This window comes from Rosa chinensis, chromosome 2 (assembly GCF_002994745.2).
Source record: "Rosa chinensis cultivar Old Blush chromosome 2, RchiOBHm-V2, whole genome shotgun sequence".
Taxonomy (NCBI): Eukaryota; Viridiplantae; Streptophyta; class Magnoliopsida; order Rosales; family Rosaceae; genus Rosa; species Rosa chinensis.
This window is the reverse complement of record NC_037089.1, coordinates 34,628,787-34,646,206: the sequence shown is the minus strand read 5'-3', so window position 1 is coordinate 34,646,206 and position 17,420 is coordinate 34,628,787. Positions and strand designations below refer to the sequence as shown.

Genomic DNA, 17,420 nt, shown 5'->3' with positions numbered 1-17,420 from the left:
CCATGAAGTTCAGGTCACTTCATGAGGAATTGAGTAGTCCTTCTGTTCTCCTTTTGATTTAGCCATTTAGGCATGACAGATCCCACCACATACTCAGATTACTTTGTATGGAAGTGATGAGGAATGATGCAGATGAAATATGAGAAGGCTTTTGCAAGATGTGTTTAAGCTTGCACTGCTTGCAGTTCTATAAAAGTCGTAAAGTGATGCAGATCAGATTGGAAGAACAATGAAATTGCAACGCTAACCAGAAGAGTAGTTATCTATTAGTTTATAACAAAAACGCTGTTTTGCATCTACAGTTGCTGATAATTTCAAGCTTATCTACTTGAAGAGGAGGAAGCACTCAAAACAGCACAAAGGAAAAGAACAAATGCTTCTATTGAACTCATTTCTTTCATTTTTGAATTTTTCATAGGAAAGAATCTCCTCCAGAGTTTATTTTTTTAGCACAACATGAAATTGCAAAAGGTGCTCGACTAGACAAGAAATATAATTAGACTAGTATTAAAGGTGAATCTCCAAATGCTAGGTTTAGGACCTCCAAAGAGAATCACAAAGATGAAACTCTCTCTTCCTCCAAGGATTCTTTAACTGCCTTCAAGAGTGATGGCATCAATTTCTGGTTGGTAACAATTATGCCTGTTTCAAGATCCAGATACCTCCCTTTTGAAAAGTCCAATGGATTTCCTGCAGCATCTGTGACTACACCACCAGCTTCTGTAAAATGATGACAAACATGTGTTAATTGCAGGAGCAATTTTTTTTCCCCAGTTTTAATTTATAGAATATACAGCTAAGAAACTGAGAATACATAATAGCTTTTGCCAGGGTTCTTCTGGAGAGATTCCTAAGGGGGAAGTTTCATAATCTCACCGATGCATTCCTCAAGGGTTTCCATGCGCAATAACAGAATGAAGGAAACACCATTTACCCAAACTAGACATAAAATGAATAACAGAATCCTCCAGATGTTAAGGATGGTCCGTTCAGTCGATCAAGAATTCAACATTCAAAACCACCCATCAACTTAGCAGCTATCTCATTCATACAATAAAAGAATGTAAAAACCTTTCTTCTATCTTGAAACAAATATTCGTATCTCCGGGAATGAATGATCTAAACTTTATCTGGATCCAACACAAGTTAAACATTATAATTCAAATCAAGACCCTATTAATTTCATCCTCTCCTAAGAGGAAGCTTAGATTTCAAGCTTGCAGCTTATCCTATAAAGCCCCATCCATCACAATTGGGAAGAACTGAGTATTGGAAAGAATTCGTTACCAGTAACAACAATGCACCCAGCAGCATGATCCCATATTTTCTCGCGATATCCTTTATGGGGGAAACGAAGATATATTGCTCCATCTCCTCTGGAAAGTGCCCCATACTTCGCCTGGCTGTCAATTCTAACTGGCGGTGCTTTGACTCCAAGTTTCTGTTAATTAATACATTTTTACAACTGTAATATTCGATAGACAATAAAAAAATATAAATTTTTGTAAAGAAGAAAACAAGGATGCAATACCTTGACAATGGTGCTAGACAAGCCATGCAAGGAGTGTGCTGCTTCATAAGACTCAAATAATGAGGCGTCTTCAGGATTTTCAGTAGCACTGACATGCACCTGGAGGATACCATAAAAAAATCCTAATGTTTAACTTTTTCAGTTTATTTTTTATTCTCTATTATGAATAAACTTTATCTAGTGCTGACCTTTAGCGGTGATGAACCATCCAATGGCTGCATATATGTTCCTGCACCAAGTTTTGCAAAGAAAAGGCAACCAATTTTATCATGAGAAGAATGCTGATTATCACCGCTAATGGACGCCAGGGGGAGATTTGGACAAGCCAGGACACCCAACACAACTTTTCCTTCATCCAGTAATGCTAATGCTATGGCATATTGGTCTCCTCTAAGAAACCTATGGCACAATCCAACAATAATACTCTCATCATGCCAGGTTTATAATATAGAGCACATGACAATAAAACCAGCTAAACAGAAGCAAAATAAATAAATAAATGTCAGGAAATCACACACATAGAGACACAATAAATATGTACTAAACTCTTCCATATAGGGGATTGACATCCTTGTGATGAAACCAAATGATTATTTAACTGGAGATCTTATTTCACATCATGAACTTTTCAGATTAAAAGAGTATAAATGTGTAAAAATGGTCATGAAAATAACCACATAAAAAGAACTACTGCTTGAGATCACTTTGAAAAAGCTCCTTAATATAAAAGCCCCCACGATGTCTGCAAATGGCCAAGAAAAAGACATCTGCAACATACAAAAAGAAAATGATTGCAGATTATTGTAAATGAATGCATGGACATCTGTTAGGCCTGAAACTTTGTCATGTTGACCAATACTTTCCTTTTTTTTTTTTGGGACATGATGACCAATACATTAATAGCTTTAAACAATTTCATACATGTATGTGCAGAAAATAATAAAGTCCTGAGTAAAACATCGAACAAAATGCATTTTAGACCAGATATACACTCAGCAATTCAAGTTACATGCATGCAAGACATAACATGCAGCTATCCAGCAAGGGTAATCACAAAGTTGTAAATCGACTGGGTACAAGACAAAATGTCAAACTCATAATAAAACCATCAACCAAATACCATTTCAATTGACCTGTGGTGTTCTTCCCAACCTTCAACTAATGCTTTACAATACGTTTATCTCACAGATGATAGAGGCTGTCAAATATAAAGTCCATAAGCTTACCCTTTGGTACCGTCAATGGGATCTAAAACCCAGTGCTGGCCACAAGAACCACCTTCAGATTTGCCATTGTCAATAGCCCTGAGCACATCTTCAGTGGTCAAATTAGAATCACTATAACTGTCACTGTTGGCAAGAGTATCATTAACAAGTTTTGTGATGCGTTCTAGTGTTTCCCTGCCACTGTCTATTCGAAGATCTCCCGAATCCTAGAGAGAATATGAAAGTTGAAAAAAAGATTGATTAACAATTCTAGTGAGAAGGATAATGAGAAATAAATAAATATATAAAAAAGATGCTGCATGTCTCTTTAATCTGCATTCATACTCACCTCCTCAGCTACTAGAGAGAATGATTCGGAAGGAAGTTCCCTTTCCAGAACAAAACTAACAAGAGCCTGTGAACCTTCAAAGTAACCAACAAAAAGAAGAAATGCAGTTATTGACAGTTTCCTTTTATATGAAACCTAATAGCTATACAAAGTGTAAGAAGCACAGAATCCCAAACATCACCACTTCAGTTTGGACGTTATAAGTTAATATATTTTAATATACAGTGTCATAGCTGATACAGCTTTTTTGTCATTGAATGGTTCTTGGGATAAGGAATTAGTCTCTATTTTCAAATTGAAAAGATGATCAGTCAAATAAAGGCCTGTGAGTGTCCATAAAGTGGACAGGACACACCTAGAATGAAATCTATTCAAGCAAACTTTGCCACTAAATTAAATGGGGGAATCACCTAATGCTAAGCTAATGGTATGATCTAATTGCTAGAAAATCTATAATATCAAAATTGCTAATTTAAATCCTCAATTACTAAGCTTACGGTACAATCTAATTGCTAAATTATACATCTGCTAATTTACCCTTTAAATATCAAGGTTTTAAAACTCCTCAATAGTATATAAGTAGACTGCATTTGATTGAAAGCATTCAAAGCAGAGTTTGCAAACAAACCATAATCGGCCACTGTGACAGGACTTTTATCTGATTTTGAATGAACATCTGACTGCAAAAGCGCCTGTTGTACCTTCTGAAGCAAATGAAAACAAAACTGAAATCAACTTGGAATGATCTGAGATATTGCTAAGCATGAATTATATATAAAAAGTTTAATTACAGCATAAGTAACAAACAAGTAGTCATAAAAAGGCCATAAGTTAGGACATATAATTCCCAAGGTGCCCTTTATATTATTGTAAGAGAAAGTGCACGAAGCAACTAGCAACTAATTTATCAGACTTGAACTAATATATCCTTGGCTATACACGGTCACAGACTGATACATTACACATATACATATTCATACATTCACTTTGGAAAGAAGTCACGCCCTTTTAGCAAACTGTATTTTGATGCGCCTCAACTAGACAAATTGCACTAGAACTGTTAGAAACCAAATCCTTTATTTCTGACTAAACCTGGGAGTGGCACAATAACACTCCCTTTAATGGCATGGTTTTAAAGTGTTGTAATGGAATGCAACCTTAGGCAAAAAACTATTAGTTATCTCTTTTTTGTGTGTAGCAAGAATTCAGTTCCCTTGCAGTAACCCCTCGTAACATCTTCAATTTCATTCCCTTATCCAATGGCTGTCCTCTTCCTCGCATTAAGATAGCTAAGGGGAAAGCGACATCCTCTAGCCAGCCCAAACAAGATGTTTTTGTAAAATCAATGTATGGGTACACTAATGAAACATCTATGTTCTCCAAAATGATGAGTTCCAGTCCTAAATAGTCAAACTTATCTTTCGATGATAAGAAGATACAGTATTGTACAGAGGATAAGAAAGACAATCTCCCCGCACGTATTGGGGGAAAGCCTTTCATGAGTTGAGGTTGTGTACAACATCACATGCACTGTCTAATTTTAGCAGCAAACTAAAGGCATAAACATGGTCATCGGCACACTGATATTAAACCCCATATATGCATCATACACAAATAATGGGCATATTCACAACATGGGTCTTGCTCAAACTGATATTTTGCATTTTCAGTTCCTCTAAACTCACAGTATCATGCTTCCAAACATCCTCTACTTACAATTTTGGTTCTGGGTTTTGCTCACTAACACTACCAATCTACCATCTGAACAAAAGTTCCTGAATTCCTGTTATATACACAAAAATATTACTAATTTCGAAGCAAAAAAGGTTGGAAGAGAGAAAGAGAGAGTAATGCCTGGCAGAGGCGAGCGGCGACGGAGGCAGCTTTCTTGGCAGCAGCGAGCTCCTTCTCGTAAGACATTGAAGCTCGAATTGATGAAAAGACCCTTTTGGGTTTGGAGTTGGAAGAGAAAAGGAAAGAGTTGGAGAATGAGCTGGTGATTTTGGGGTTTGAAGAATGCGGAATTTTGGGTATTGCTCTCAAGCAATTTATAGCCATCTCACTTTTGTAAGGGGACAACTATTTTAGGGGACCAGGTATGGTGTCAAACCGTCAATTGGCACCCTTTGCTCTTCTTTACGTTAAACATTTTGTTTTGGGTGGTTCTACACTTCTAGTTGGACGGGACACGGGAGACGTCCTGATGAGAATCATTAAAATGAGGATTTTATGATAACTTTCTTATGAGACTTATTTTTTTATCACATTTCTGCAAATCAACTGTTAGATGCTTAGATATTCATGTATAGATCATTTATGTAATTTTCAACTAAATTAAAAATTATTAACGCATTCATAATCGTGATTTATCATTTATGAACACAAACAGTTCAATTTGACAAATTTAGTTAGTCTATTGATTTGATCTGGTTCGATAATTGGTTTGAATAATTCATTGTTTCATTGATGGCTAACTAATCAGCATTACAAAAGGAATGTGAGTACTTGTAGGGTAGCTTATCTTAGCTAGATTTTGCAAAAATTTTGCAAGTCAAGATGCTCATGGGTTGAAGCTTGCGTCACTTGTAGTAATATCAAAGGTGCTCAATATTCCAGGGATGGGTAGACGTTACGTGTAGACGTTATGTCATCCTTGTTCTTTAGGTAGAAAGTGTCGGGGCTGACGACTTCTACAATTTGGTAAGGGCCTTCCCAAGTGGGGCGAATGGTGGTAGGAGGGGTTATGACTTCGTTCATGACCCAGTCCCCCAATTAGAGGTTCTTGGCTTTAACGCGAGCGTTATATAAATGCGAGACACGTTGTTTGCTCTACTAGTTGTGCAAGTGTGCCTTTTTATGCTTTTCTTGGAGCAAATTTTTGTCAAGGTGGATACTGTTAGTATTGGTTGTGGTGTCATAGCCTTCAACTTCGATTGGGAGGACTGCCTCAATACCAAACATCATGCCAAATGGTGTTTCGCCGTTGGCGGATGTTGGTGTTATTCTAATGGCCCATAACACTTCTAAGAGTTTTTTAGCCCATAGACCCTTGGCATCGTCGAGCTTCTTCTTGAGCAGATTCTTGATGATTTTGTTTGCTGCTTCGACCTGGTCGTTAGTCTAAGGCTACCCCACAGATGAGTAACGCATCTTAGTTCCCAATTTGGCGGTGAAGTTGAGGATTTCCTCATTGTTGCACTGTGCCCCGTTATCTATAATGATGGTGTCTGGAACCCTATAATGGCAATATATGTTCTTCCATAAGAAGTGTGTTACCTTGGCGGTAGTAATTGTTGTTAGAGGTTCAGCCTCAATCTACTTGTTGTTGTAGTCGATGGCGACGATGATGTATTTGACAAAGCTCCCTTAGCGGAAGGGAGCTTTCCTACGAGGCCAATGATAATTGACACAGGTTCTGACGGTGCATGTGGGAGATCTGCGTATTGCTGGCACTTGTGGCATGACTTTGAAATTTCCTTAGCATCGTCGCCTAGAGCGTGAGTCAAAAGTATCTCTGACGCATCGTGCGATTAGCAAGTGATCTTGTACCCAAATGATTATCACATTCTCTAGCATGGATGTTTGCTAACACTTCCCTTCCTTCTTTTGGCATTAAGCACCCTAAGTTTGGGTGAGTGAACCCCTAACGATAGAGTTTACCATTCTGGATGTTGTAACAAGTTGCTTGCTGCTTGAGCTGTTTGGCTTCCACCTTGTCGCTTGGGAGTGTTCCGTTCCGTTTGTATTCTAGTATCTTGTCCATCCAGCTAGGATTGATCTCAATTTGCAAATATCTTAACCAGGATTTTGGTGATTCTTGGTTTGTTAAGGCATTCCACCTTTGTGTCTGTTGGCTCTGGTGAGGTTAGGCCGTGGCCAGTCTTGCCAGGGAGTCAGCTTTGGCGTTCTTCTCTCTGGGATCTGTGTGATAGGGTGGAATTTGAACTTGTTAAGAAGAGTTTTAACATACCCCAGATATGTTGTTAGCTGCTTATCCTTGATCTGGAAGGTGTCATTGACCTGCTGTTGTCGACGAGCTGGGAGTCACTGAATATGTTTATATTGTCAACGCCGGAATCTATGGCGAGGAGTAGGTCTTTAATGAGTGTTTCATACTCCTCCATGTTGTTCGAAGCTTTAAAGTTAAACTTTATGGCGTATCTCCACATCGAGGCTCCCTGATCCCTTTAGGATCACTCCAGCGCCGGAAGCCTTGGCGCAAGTAGAGCCGTTAAAGTGGAGGTTCCACTCTGACTACAACTGTGTAGTTACTGAGATAGCATAAGTTGCTCTTGTCATTGTAGTGATGTTGGTTGATGCTAGGGGTGGCCTCCTCTTGCGTTCAGTGAGTTTTGCGATGAAATCTACTATTGCTTGGCCTTTCATTACTGTTCTAGGCTTATACTCAATGTCAAACTCACTGAGTTCAATCGCCCACTTGCTCAGGCAGCCAAAGTGTTTAGGGTTTTACATAACTTGCTTTAGCGGTTGATTGGTGAGGGCATGGATGTGGTGAGCCTGAAAGTACTAGCACATGCATCTAGCGGCGACAATGAGCGATAACGCCAGTTGCTCAAGAGGTGTGTACCTTATTTCTGCTCTAATCATGCTCCTACCTGTGCAGAATACATGGAGTTTTTCTTCATTTTCTCTGCACACAATTGCTCAACTGATGGCTAACGTTGAGACAACCAAGTATGAGTATAAGATCTCTCCTAGAACTGGTATGGATAGAAGTGGGATTGCCGTCATGCATTCCTTGAGACCTTGAAATGCCACCTCACAGTCTGGCATCTAGTTTACTAGCTTGTAGTAGGACCGCTTCATGGCTTTGAAGAACGGTAAGCACTTATTGGTAAGCTTGGAAATAAAGCGAGATAATGTCGTCAGCTTGCCCTAGAGGCTCTGGACATGTACCTTCTCGATAGGGGATTTCATGTTTAGGGTGGCCCGCACCTTGTTGGGATTAGACTCGATGCCTCGTTCGATGACATAACCTAAGAATTTTGTTGGCGGTAACGCTAAAGAAAAATTTCTCTAGGTTGAGGCTCATGTCGTATGCCAAACAGGATGGCGAAAATGATGCGTAGGTTAGCCACATGTCTATTAGCCTTGATGCTCTTGACGAGCATGTCATCTACATATACCTCTATGATCTTGCCGAGGTGTTGATTATGGTTCACTTGGTTTAGAAATTGGTCAATCTTGCTTTATAGCCTCTTGAACTCATGCATAGAAGGCCCGGATGATGTTCCTTGAACCTCATAGATACCACCTTGGCTATTTATACTTTCCTTGTTATGCACTTGACGTCTTCTTGTATCAAGATCATCCCATTGAACGCAGTTGAGAGAAAGCTCTTCATATGTGTCCCAAGTGGCATTAGGAAGCTTGCTTTCAATAGTTCCACCACTAAAAGTGTCAACCCTTTGTCTTTGGTCCGCCATCAATCCTCTATAGAACTTCTCCACAAGAAACCGCTTCTCTAACCCATGGTGAGGACTTGACATCTCAAGATCCTTAAAAGCGCTCCCAACACTCATGAAAACTTTCTTGTGGGAGTTGTCGGAATGCAACAAGCTCATCTCTAACATTGGAAGTTCTTGAAGGAGGAAAATATTTTCTCAATAAAGTTTCTTGCATCTCAACCCATGTGCGTATGGATCTAGGAGGCAACTTACTTAACCACTTCCTTGCATAGTCTTTGAGTGTGAAAGGGAACAATCTAAGCTTCAAGCCATCGGGATTGAGACCATGTAGTTGAACGGTGGTACACACTTCTTCAAACTCCGCAATATGATCATAGGGATTATTTGAGGGCACGCTATGGAATGTGGGTAGAATGCTTAAGGTAGTGGGCTTGATCTCAAAATGATGCTCACACGGAGGGAGTACAATTAATGCAAGAAGGGTGATCGACAATTGGGGGGGGGGGGGGGGGGGTTATTATACTCCCTCATGGTCTTGCCTTGAGAATGAGGATCTTATGCGTCTCTGACTTGGTTCATAAACTTTTCGCAAGCGTACGAATATTAAAACCTTGATTATCGTACCTCCGGGATTAGGTGTTGGACCTAACCGAGGTAATTGGCGCTAGAGTGACTCAAAAGCATACAATGAAAAAGTAAAAATAAAAATAAAATAAAGTAAAATAAAATATTCACAAGGTACCAAGCCTCGGCAATGCTCGGCTTAGCTCACACAAAGCCTAATCAAAGCCATTAACTTGTAGCCCAAATGAGTTATGCACAAAGGAAGGTAGAATTTTGTTTTGGAGTTTTTAATTGGGAATTAACTAAATTAAATGCAAACTAAAGTAAAACCAAACAACTAATTATCAAGCAAGAAATTAAATTTGGATTGTCAAATTAATGGGAATATGGGAGTATCGGGTGATTCACACTAACACTCTTGCAAATATCGGTGCCAATTTCATAAATGCATGCATTTCCTATATGTGTTAAGTCCCGTATTTAGTACCGGTCAAGGCTACTACACCAATTATCCTTTCGGTGTATCGATTATGCCGGTTAGGGCCACAATCAACTCTCTAACTTAGGCATTACGCCGGTTAAGGCCGCAATATCTAAAATTAGAGGCCTAGAGTGCAAGATAATAGAGACCCAAGCAAGCTTAGCTACAATTAAGCTAGTTAATGGTTACCACACTTAAATCTTAGATGCAACAAGACCAATAAGTTGTCAATTTATCAATCTATTCATCACAATTGCCCACAACATAATTTCAAAGGGTGACAAGGCCTAGAAACATGCTTCTAAGGACCAATACATTCGGATTTAAAGCATACACAATGGAAATTGCATTTATTAAAATTAAAGCATCAATATTTATACAAGATGAGTTAGGGCTTCACAACCCTAACTCCCAAAATTAAACTACTCACAACCCATATAAGAATTCATCAACAAAAGTATATAAAAATTATGAAATGGATAATAAGGAAGAGAGGGGAGAGTTAGCTTGGTCACTTCTAGCTATGAGCTAGTATGAATCAAGCAATTTCTTCACCCAACTACCCAAATTAAGGTGTAGTACTCTTGATGATAATTCCCTTGAGGTCTTGAGTGTCCAATCTCAAAAGATTGGAATTAACAAATGAAGAAGGGAAGAGGAGAGAGTGTGAGGTGATGGGTGAGAGAAAATGGTAAGAGATTTAAAAAAAATGGAGGAGAGAGAGAGATGGGGTGGGTTCGGCTGCTGAGAAGAAAGGAAAAAAAAAAAAAGGATCTGGGGAGAGGATTGGGGTCTGCGGCAACAGAGAAAAAGGAACAGAGGATAGGGAATGGTGCGGCCCTTCAGTCTTGTAGGGTTGGTCCATATATATATATGTGGTCTCGGTGATTGCAAGAGTGGAGAGAATAGTATGTGGTACGTGTGTGGTGGTGATGAGAGGAAAAAGAATGTGATGAGCTGCTAGTAACTACACGTGTTGAAGAGAAAGTCAGCAAGTATAATTAAGCACTCCTTGCTTAATTAATTGAAAGATGAACATGTCAGGTCTCCTTGATTTCTTCTTTCATTTTCTTATTTATTTATTTATTTTTTCTTTTCTTTTCTATTTCTTCTTTTCCACCAACACATGGGCTTCAATCTTGTTGACCTAGGTCAACCCGTTGACCGACTGTTGACTTTTTGAATTTGCTTCAATTTCGCACTCTTTTTTCTCGATTTTCGCAATTCCGTTTATTTTCTACAAAATAAATAAAAACGGATTAATTACATAATAATTGACTTCAGGATTAACTTATTTTTGTGTTTTAGATATAATTACACACATATAAATGCGTATAATCAGTCTCCCATGTTGACTTCTCATTGTGAATGTCTTAAAGGTACTCTCTTGTTGATGTTCAGAATACCGCCATATGTTGTCGGCTTCCGATAACGTGGACGAGGATCCAATCTTCCGATAGAGTTCATGAAATCTCGTTAATCTGTCAAGAAAAATACAACGACGTCAAGAGGGGAGACACCGCGGTTGGCGGTCTTCATTCCTCCGATGCTAAAGTTAGACGATGTACTTATATTGACAAATGTAGAGGTAGATGGCTATTAAATGCGTAATGAATGAAGAGAGAGAAGTGAACCTTTTATAGGTGAAATAGTGAGTTGCCTTACTCTTGTTTTTGATGTGAGACTAATATGCTTTAGTTTACTGAGTTTTGGTCCTTTCTATAGATACGACTTTGGGTGGCGCGTGTCGACGCGTCGAGGCACATTTCGATCTGGAGATGGCTTGCCGGTAAAGGTTGTCTTGCTGTGTTTCCAGGAGTCACACCGTTGAAGTCGTTCCGACAAAGTGACATGGTTAAGTATGAGTGATGATTATGGCCGGCAGATGTCATGTATGTACAAGTCCCCCAAGTCCCCAGTCAAGAAGGGATTTCTTGGTTGGGGAGTTACCACAACTAAGGCGGAACCTTTAGTTACATGTCGGGCATAATCAATGTGAGTGTGTCATCAACTATGGATTTTGTCTGAGCGAGCGCTTTTGCCCTTTCGGGTAGGCCCCTGATAAGCCCTCCAGGGAGTCCCCCACTTCCCGGCTAAGAAAGACCTCTGTTTGGTCGGTTGATTGTTTGTTGAAAGGAACTGCATGGCAGCATGAGGCGGTGGGTAGTGATCCCACTCTTTTGGTGCCTTAGTATCGGGAAGTTAACAGCCTGATCAGTGGCTACCTTAGGCTATGTTAACGGTTCCCTTGCTCTTTCTTGGAAGAGAAAAACTTAACTGCACCTCCTCGTTGAGGCCGGTGTACTGATAATAATACGTGGGATATCCCTGGTTGGGAGTGTCCCGCTAAATGAAAATTGTGTCGGGTAGAATGACTGTTGATTGTTAACCGGATTAATGATGTCGAGAGACGTGTTGGTCAGTAGTTGTCGGTTGATGAGTAGATGGTATACTTATCTTGCAAGTTTGTTGGAGACAAGATAAGTGATAGCGGTGAAATAAGGTTGTTATCGGTGAAATAACTCTGTTGGCGGTAATACTTAAGTTGTGGCGGATAGTTGATTCGTTATCTGGCGACTCGTAGCGGAGAATGAGGGTACTTAGTGGAGGATAAGGCTACTTAGCGGGGGAGAATTAGCTATGGTGGTGATTTTTTTTTTTTGAAATTTGGGGTTTATTAATTAGGCCAGATTTTGTATGATCTTCTGATGGGTGGATGACACGTGGGGATTGTTGATAGGGATGGCGTGCGCGGAAACGTCGCAGTGCAGCCATTGCGCGGAAACGTCGCAGTGCAGCCATTGTCGCTTCATCATAAATGTTGCATTTATGAGCACACCGTTTTACAGAGGCGTCGTCTCGGTTAGTGGGAGTACGTGTTGTGATCTTGGGGGGGGGGGGTGGTTATTTTGTGGCAACGGTCTTGATTTGCCGCAGGAGTTTGTATTTAAGGGGGAAACGAAGATGAGTTTCTCCCACTTTGCTGTATTCTGTGTATTTGTCTTCTTCGCTGAGTGAGAGAGAACCAGAGAGAAGAGATCTGCAAATATCGTTGGTCGAGTGGAGGAAAGGAGGAGAAGAATTCAAAGGGGAGAAAAGGGTTGGTCGGCCTCGTCGTTCTTTGGTGTTTGCTTTGGCGGATTTGAGGTATGTTCCTACTACTTCTGTGATTGTGTTCTTGTTTTGGTTTGTTCGTGTTGAGGATGCATGTGCTTCGTATGTATCTTAGAGATATGTATGTGATTTTGCATTGTTTTGTGTTTGAGGGTCTGAAGACATCTGGGTTTTTGGGATATTGGTGGGCTTCATGTTTTCTGGGTTTTTTGTTTGAACGACTGTTCTTGGATGACTCCTTGTGGTTAATGGTATGGGGCCGGTAGATTTAAATCTAACTTGACTGTTAACCTCTAGGTTTAGAGTGTTTGTGGGTCATGCCGGCCATTATCGATATCTCAAGTAGCAAAGAATCAGATGTGTTGTCGTTTAATTCGTCAGAGAGGGGTTTTATAGACTCGTTGCGTCGTCCTACTTCTGTAGGAGTTAGCTCGAAGGAACGGCTAGAAATTGTCCCTCTGCGAACCATTTCTCTGCCACCTATGGCGTCTCGTTGAAATGAGGAGCATTAATCTGTTCATCATACTCGGGCAGAAGAGGTGTCCGATAGTAGTAAAGAAAGTGTCAGGGCTTCAGGACAAAGTGATGACGAGATTGAGATTGGGGAGGAAGGTCAAAGCTCAGGACCTACTAACTTTTTGTTGGTTCTCAGTGATGGTGTCAGAGTAGTTGAACCTTCCTCCATCATGTCGTGGCGAAAGATACACAAGATGAAAGATAGGTTTCACTTGCCCGGAATTGTGAAGTTGCGGCCGTTAGAGAAGGGTGAAAAAGCTACTGACTTGTCGGAAGGCCATGCTGCTATTCATGAAGCCATATTGAACCATGGAGTGAAACTGCCGCTACTTCCGAGTTTGCAGTGATCATATATCTCTTGATCAAGAACTCGAGGTGGAGCACTCTCGGTCACTAATGGCCTTCGAATCCTCCTTTGTCTCCCTTTAGTATCTTCACTCAATACCCTTCCGCTTCTAAGAGTGATTGGTTGATATGAAGAAGATGCTACATTCATACACCTTGGAACAAAAATGAGACCACGTAATAAGTACTCAAGAATTGACAAAATAGGCAATGAGATTCCAACTTCAAGTTTTACAATCAATGAGAGGGTAATGAGAGAAGTTAAGACAACAATTAAATAAGAAAATAAAATAAGCAAGGACAAGAATAAGTGAAAAACAAACAACTCAAGAAACTAACAACTAATTAAGAAACTTAATAAAAAGACAAAAAAAAACCTGCAAACAAGTTGAGCCAAGTGACGATCGGTATCGATGCTCATGTCTTACATGTACTACAAAGTAATACAAGGCCCGTCACTTCGATAGAAATAATCACAATGTCTCAACAAACAAACACTCAAATAAGAATAATCAAAATAAGAAAAGTAAGATAAATAATCACAATTAACTTCTTCTTTTTTTTTCTTTTTTTTTAAATCTAAACAAACAAAGAAAAAATAACTAAAACTAAGAAAATAATGCAAGTGACTTAACAACCAAAAACCAAGGGATTCGAGCTATTACACTTTAATCCCCGGCAACGGCGCCATTTGATTTGGTGCTTAAATGCAACTTACACACAATAAGGGCACAGTCACCAAAGAATGGAAAATATTTGAACCCGAAATTATCGTACCACGGGGATTGAAAAGCTAACTCCAATCCTTGATTTTACCGATTACTAAGTCACTAACAATTTTGAAACATAAAAAATAAGCATCAAGCTATTTTCATGGCCTGGAACAACCAAGCCTAAAATGGGTCAAGAGAACCACAAGTGAATGCGGAAACTCACAACCAAGCGGTATTGACAATGAAAGTGGTTTGTGAAATTTGATTTTTGATTTTGAAAAGGGTAAATTTCGCAAACAGTACACCAAGTAAATGTCACTAATAATTCTTATACACAAAGTTTCAAACCAAACATTTCGGTACACAAAATCTGAAACTCGACCCACTATCAGTACACGATGTCAATTTTGACACTAAAATGTCCATTATGCCCTCAGTTCTTTTTTTTTAATAATTTTTTTTTTCTGATATTTTTTTTCCTTCATTTCTTCTTCCTTCTTCCGGGCTCACTCCCTCGCTTCCAACGCCGCCTTCCTCACCTCGCATAACAGAAAAAAATGACTCGAGTCATTTATAAATGAAGGGAAAAAAATAACAAAAAAAAAAAATTATTAAAAAAAAAGAACTGAGGGCATAATGGACATTTTGGTGTTAAAAATTGACGTCGTGTACTGAAAGTGGGTTGAGTTTCAGATTTCATGTACTGAAATGTTTGGTTTGAAACTTTGTGTATAAGAATTATTAGTGACCTTTACTTGGTGTACTGTTTGCGAAATTTTTTGAAAATAAAATTGACAATTGAAAATTAAAATTGCAACTAAAAATAAAGATACTAGAAACTAATCAAGAAATGGAAATTAGGTCACTAGGGTATCCCCTCCTAGCCAAATTCAATGCACAAATATGTTCTGACAATGGTTACTTAATTCATTATGGCATCAAGAATCGTACCCAAGGCTTTTCAAGGCTCATGATTCATTAGATTCCTTAAAGGATATTCCTACTCCGGATTAAGGGTTGTAGAAACTAAATTGGGACAATCTAGAGCCTTGTTAGGGCCTCTAGTTGCACCAAAAGGAGAAGAGTCCTAGAATCAAGGTTCCCAAGCTAACCAATACAGCAATCGAAATTGGTATTATAACTAACCATGTTCAAAACTAGTGTCCTAGCCATAAACTAGAGAAGTGATTAGGTCCCCTAATTTGTTCTAGACATGCTCATCTATACATTCAAGAGTTAATCAAGCTCCTAAGCATGCATCTAAGCCAAATATTATAGAATAGAACATATGTCAAACATGAAATTTAAAACCATGAAATCAACACATATTAATTACATTAAATCCATGCTAGAGCTCAAACCCTAGCTTCATAAATAGCATACTCACAACTCATCAACAATATACATCAATTAACAGGTAAAGATGAAGAGAAGTGAAAAGTAACAAGAATAAATCACAAATTGCTATGGTATGACAAGCCTTGATTTATGGCTGCCTACTTTACCCATTCTCAAGTCTTGATGTAGATGAGATCCATTGAAGCTCCTTGAAATCCCTTTGAGAAATTGATCAGGATTTAATGGTGGAACTGTGAGGAAAAGAAAAATGGAAATATAAAAATTGGGTTGGTGGTAATGTGTTTCGGTGAAGAAGAAAAGAAAATGGAATTGAGGTGGTCTCGGTGTTGCAGCTCTGTAGGTTAGAGAGAATAGGTATGGTGGCTCTCGGTAATGTGGCTACAAAAAGGGAGTGAATAGGGATAGAGGCCACATGGCAAGAAAAGAGAGGGAGAGAGAAAAAAAATCTTGCCGCGAGTGAAGAAGAGATGGACGTGTGGTGTCTGAGAATCATGGTTTAATTAAACCATGGGATGCCACTTGTCAAAGCTGGATTGGTTTTCAACTAATTACGCAAACCTACATGTGCATGCTGGTGGCTTAACTCCTGTATTTACATAGACATTTGCAAGCATAATTAGCTATAATGCGTCACTCTCATGCTACCACTAGCGGTACCAACTCCCGCCAAAGGAGTGACCTACCGGGAACACAGCCAAGCAGGCTACCGCCTGGGTTCCGGCTTGCCCCTAGATCATTGTTGAAGCCCCGCCACGCGCCGCGCCAAGACAGCATCAGAAGCTCCAGAAGCTGGGGACTGAAGCATATCAGTCCCACATAGAAAACATGGAGAAGATTAGCTTTCTCCTCACCTATAAAATGTTCTCTCCTCTCTCCTCATTAATTATGCATTTAATACTTACCTACTGTTACTTTGCCAACACAAATACATTGACTAACTTAGGCATTGGAGAAGAGAAGACCGCCCAGCGCGGTCTCCCTCTGACACCCTCTGTATTTCACTTGACATGTAGCCGAAACTCTGAGTATCATAGGCAGCGGTCCGCCCATCGGACCAGCGTTAACAAAGGTTTAGCTACCGCTGAACTTTAAACATTAACATTGGCGCCGTCTGTGGGAAATCCTTACACAAAATTCCATCCCACTACAACACCCACCATGACTAACGGTAGCGGGGGAAATGCTGAGGAGCAAGCAGATCAGTCCGCCAATCCCCACCCCACCAACCCCACGATCAACGTTAATCCAGCGGTTAACGTTAACCGTGCACTATTCAACACGCCTGTCAACCTCAGCGAGGAACCCTAGGCCAGTTGCCAGATCCCACCAACCTAAACTACAGCGGAGGCTCAACCGAGTGGCAGCCACCCCCCTGTGCAGGACCTCGTTGCCATGTATGAGCTGGCACTAGCAGACCTTCAAAAGGCAAATCGAGAGCGCGAGCAGGAGCACAGAGAAAAGGCCTAGGCACAAAAGCAGGTGGCCACGCTGATGTCAAGATTTGATGAGCTGAAGAGGGCGCTGGAAGCAAACGCCAACCCAGCGTAAAGCGAGCAATCGCTGAGCACCAAGCGCAGTCAGCCTAACACCGGCGGATTGGTACCCGGACCAATAATATAGATGCAGGTACCGTTGAACCCACCAGAGCTGTGAGGAATGGGACCACCTCCAGAACCCCGACTAATGTTGGAGCATGAGGCGGAGTCACAGCCACACACCAGCCGCTCAACAATCAGGGCCAGAACCCAGGGTAATATACCTGTCCCCAAGCGAGAGCTGGTTTAGTGGAACATCCAGGCAGGACCCGATGGAAA

At 40.2% G+C, this 17,420-nt stretch overlaps 1 protein-coding gene across 1 annotated transcript; it reads right to left on the bottom strand.

Annotated features, from left to right (window-relative positions):
* Positions 1 to 362: 362 nt before the first annotated feature.
* Positions 363 to 5,192, bottom strand: LOC112189693 (SAL1 phosphatase). The gene is made up of 8 exons (XM_024329045.2): positions 4,940 to 5,192; positions 3,714 to 3,789; positions 3,086 to 3,159; positions 2,758 to 2,963; positions 1,720 to 1,930; positions 1,532 to 1,630; positions 1,288 to 1,441; positions 363 to 720 (listed from the first exon to the last, which is right to left on the bottom strand). The coding sequence occupies exons 1-8, from the start codon at positions 5,141 to 5,143 to the stop codon at positions 554 to 556; spliced, it is 1,191 nt and encodes a 396-aa protein (XP_024184813.1). The 5' UTR covers positions 5,144 to 5,192; the 3' UTR covers positions 363 to 553.
* Between the last annotated feature and the right edge of the window lie 12,228 nt (positions 5,193 to 17,420).

Excerpts from the sequence above, each read along its gene's own strand:
- LOC112189693 (XM_024329045.2), bottom strand. The coding sequence starts at position 5,143 with ATGGCTATAAATTGCTTGAGAGCAATACCCAAAATTCCGCATTCTTCA. Across the intron at positions 2,964-3,085 it reads TCTCTCTAGTAGCTGAGGAG|GATTCGGGAGATCTTCGAAT; the intron begins GTGAGTATGAAT and ends TATTCTCTCTAG. Across the intron at positions 1,442-1,531 it reads TGTCTAGCACCATTGTCAAG|AAACTTGGAGTCAAAGCACC; the intron begins GTATTGCATCCT and ends ATTAATTAACAG.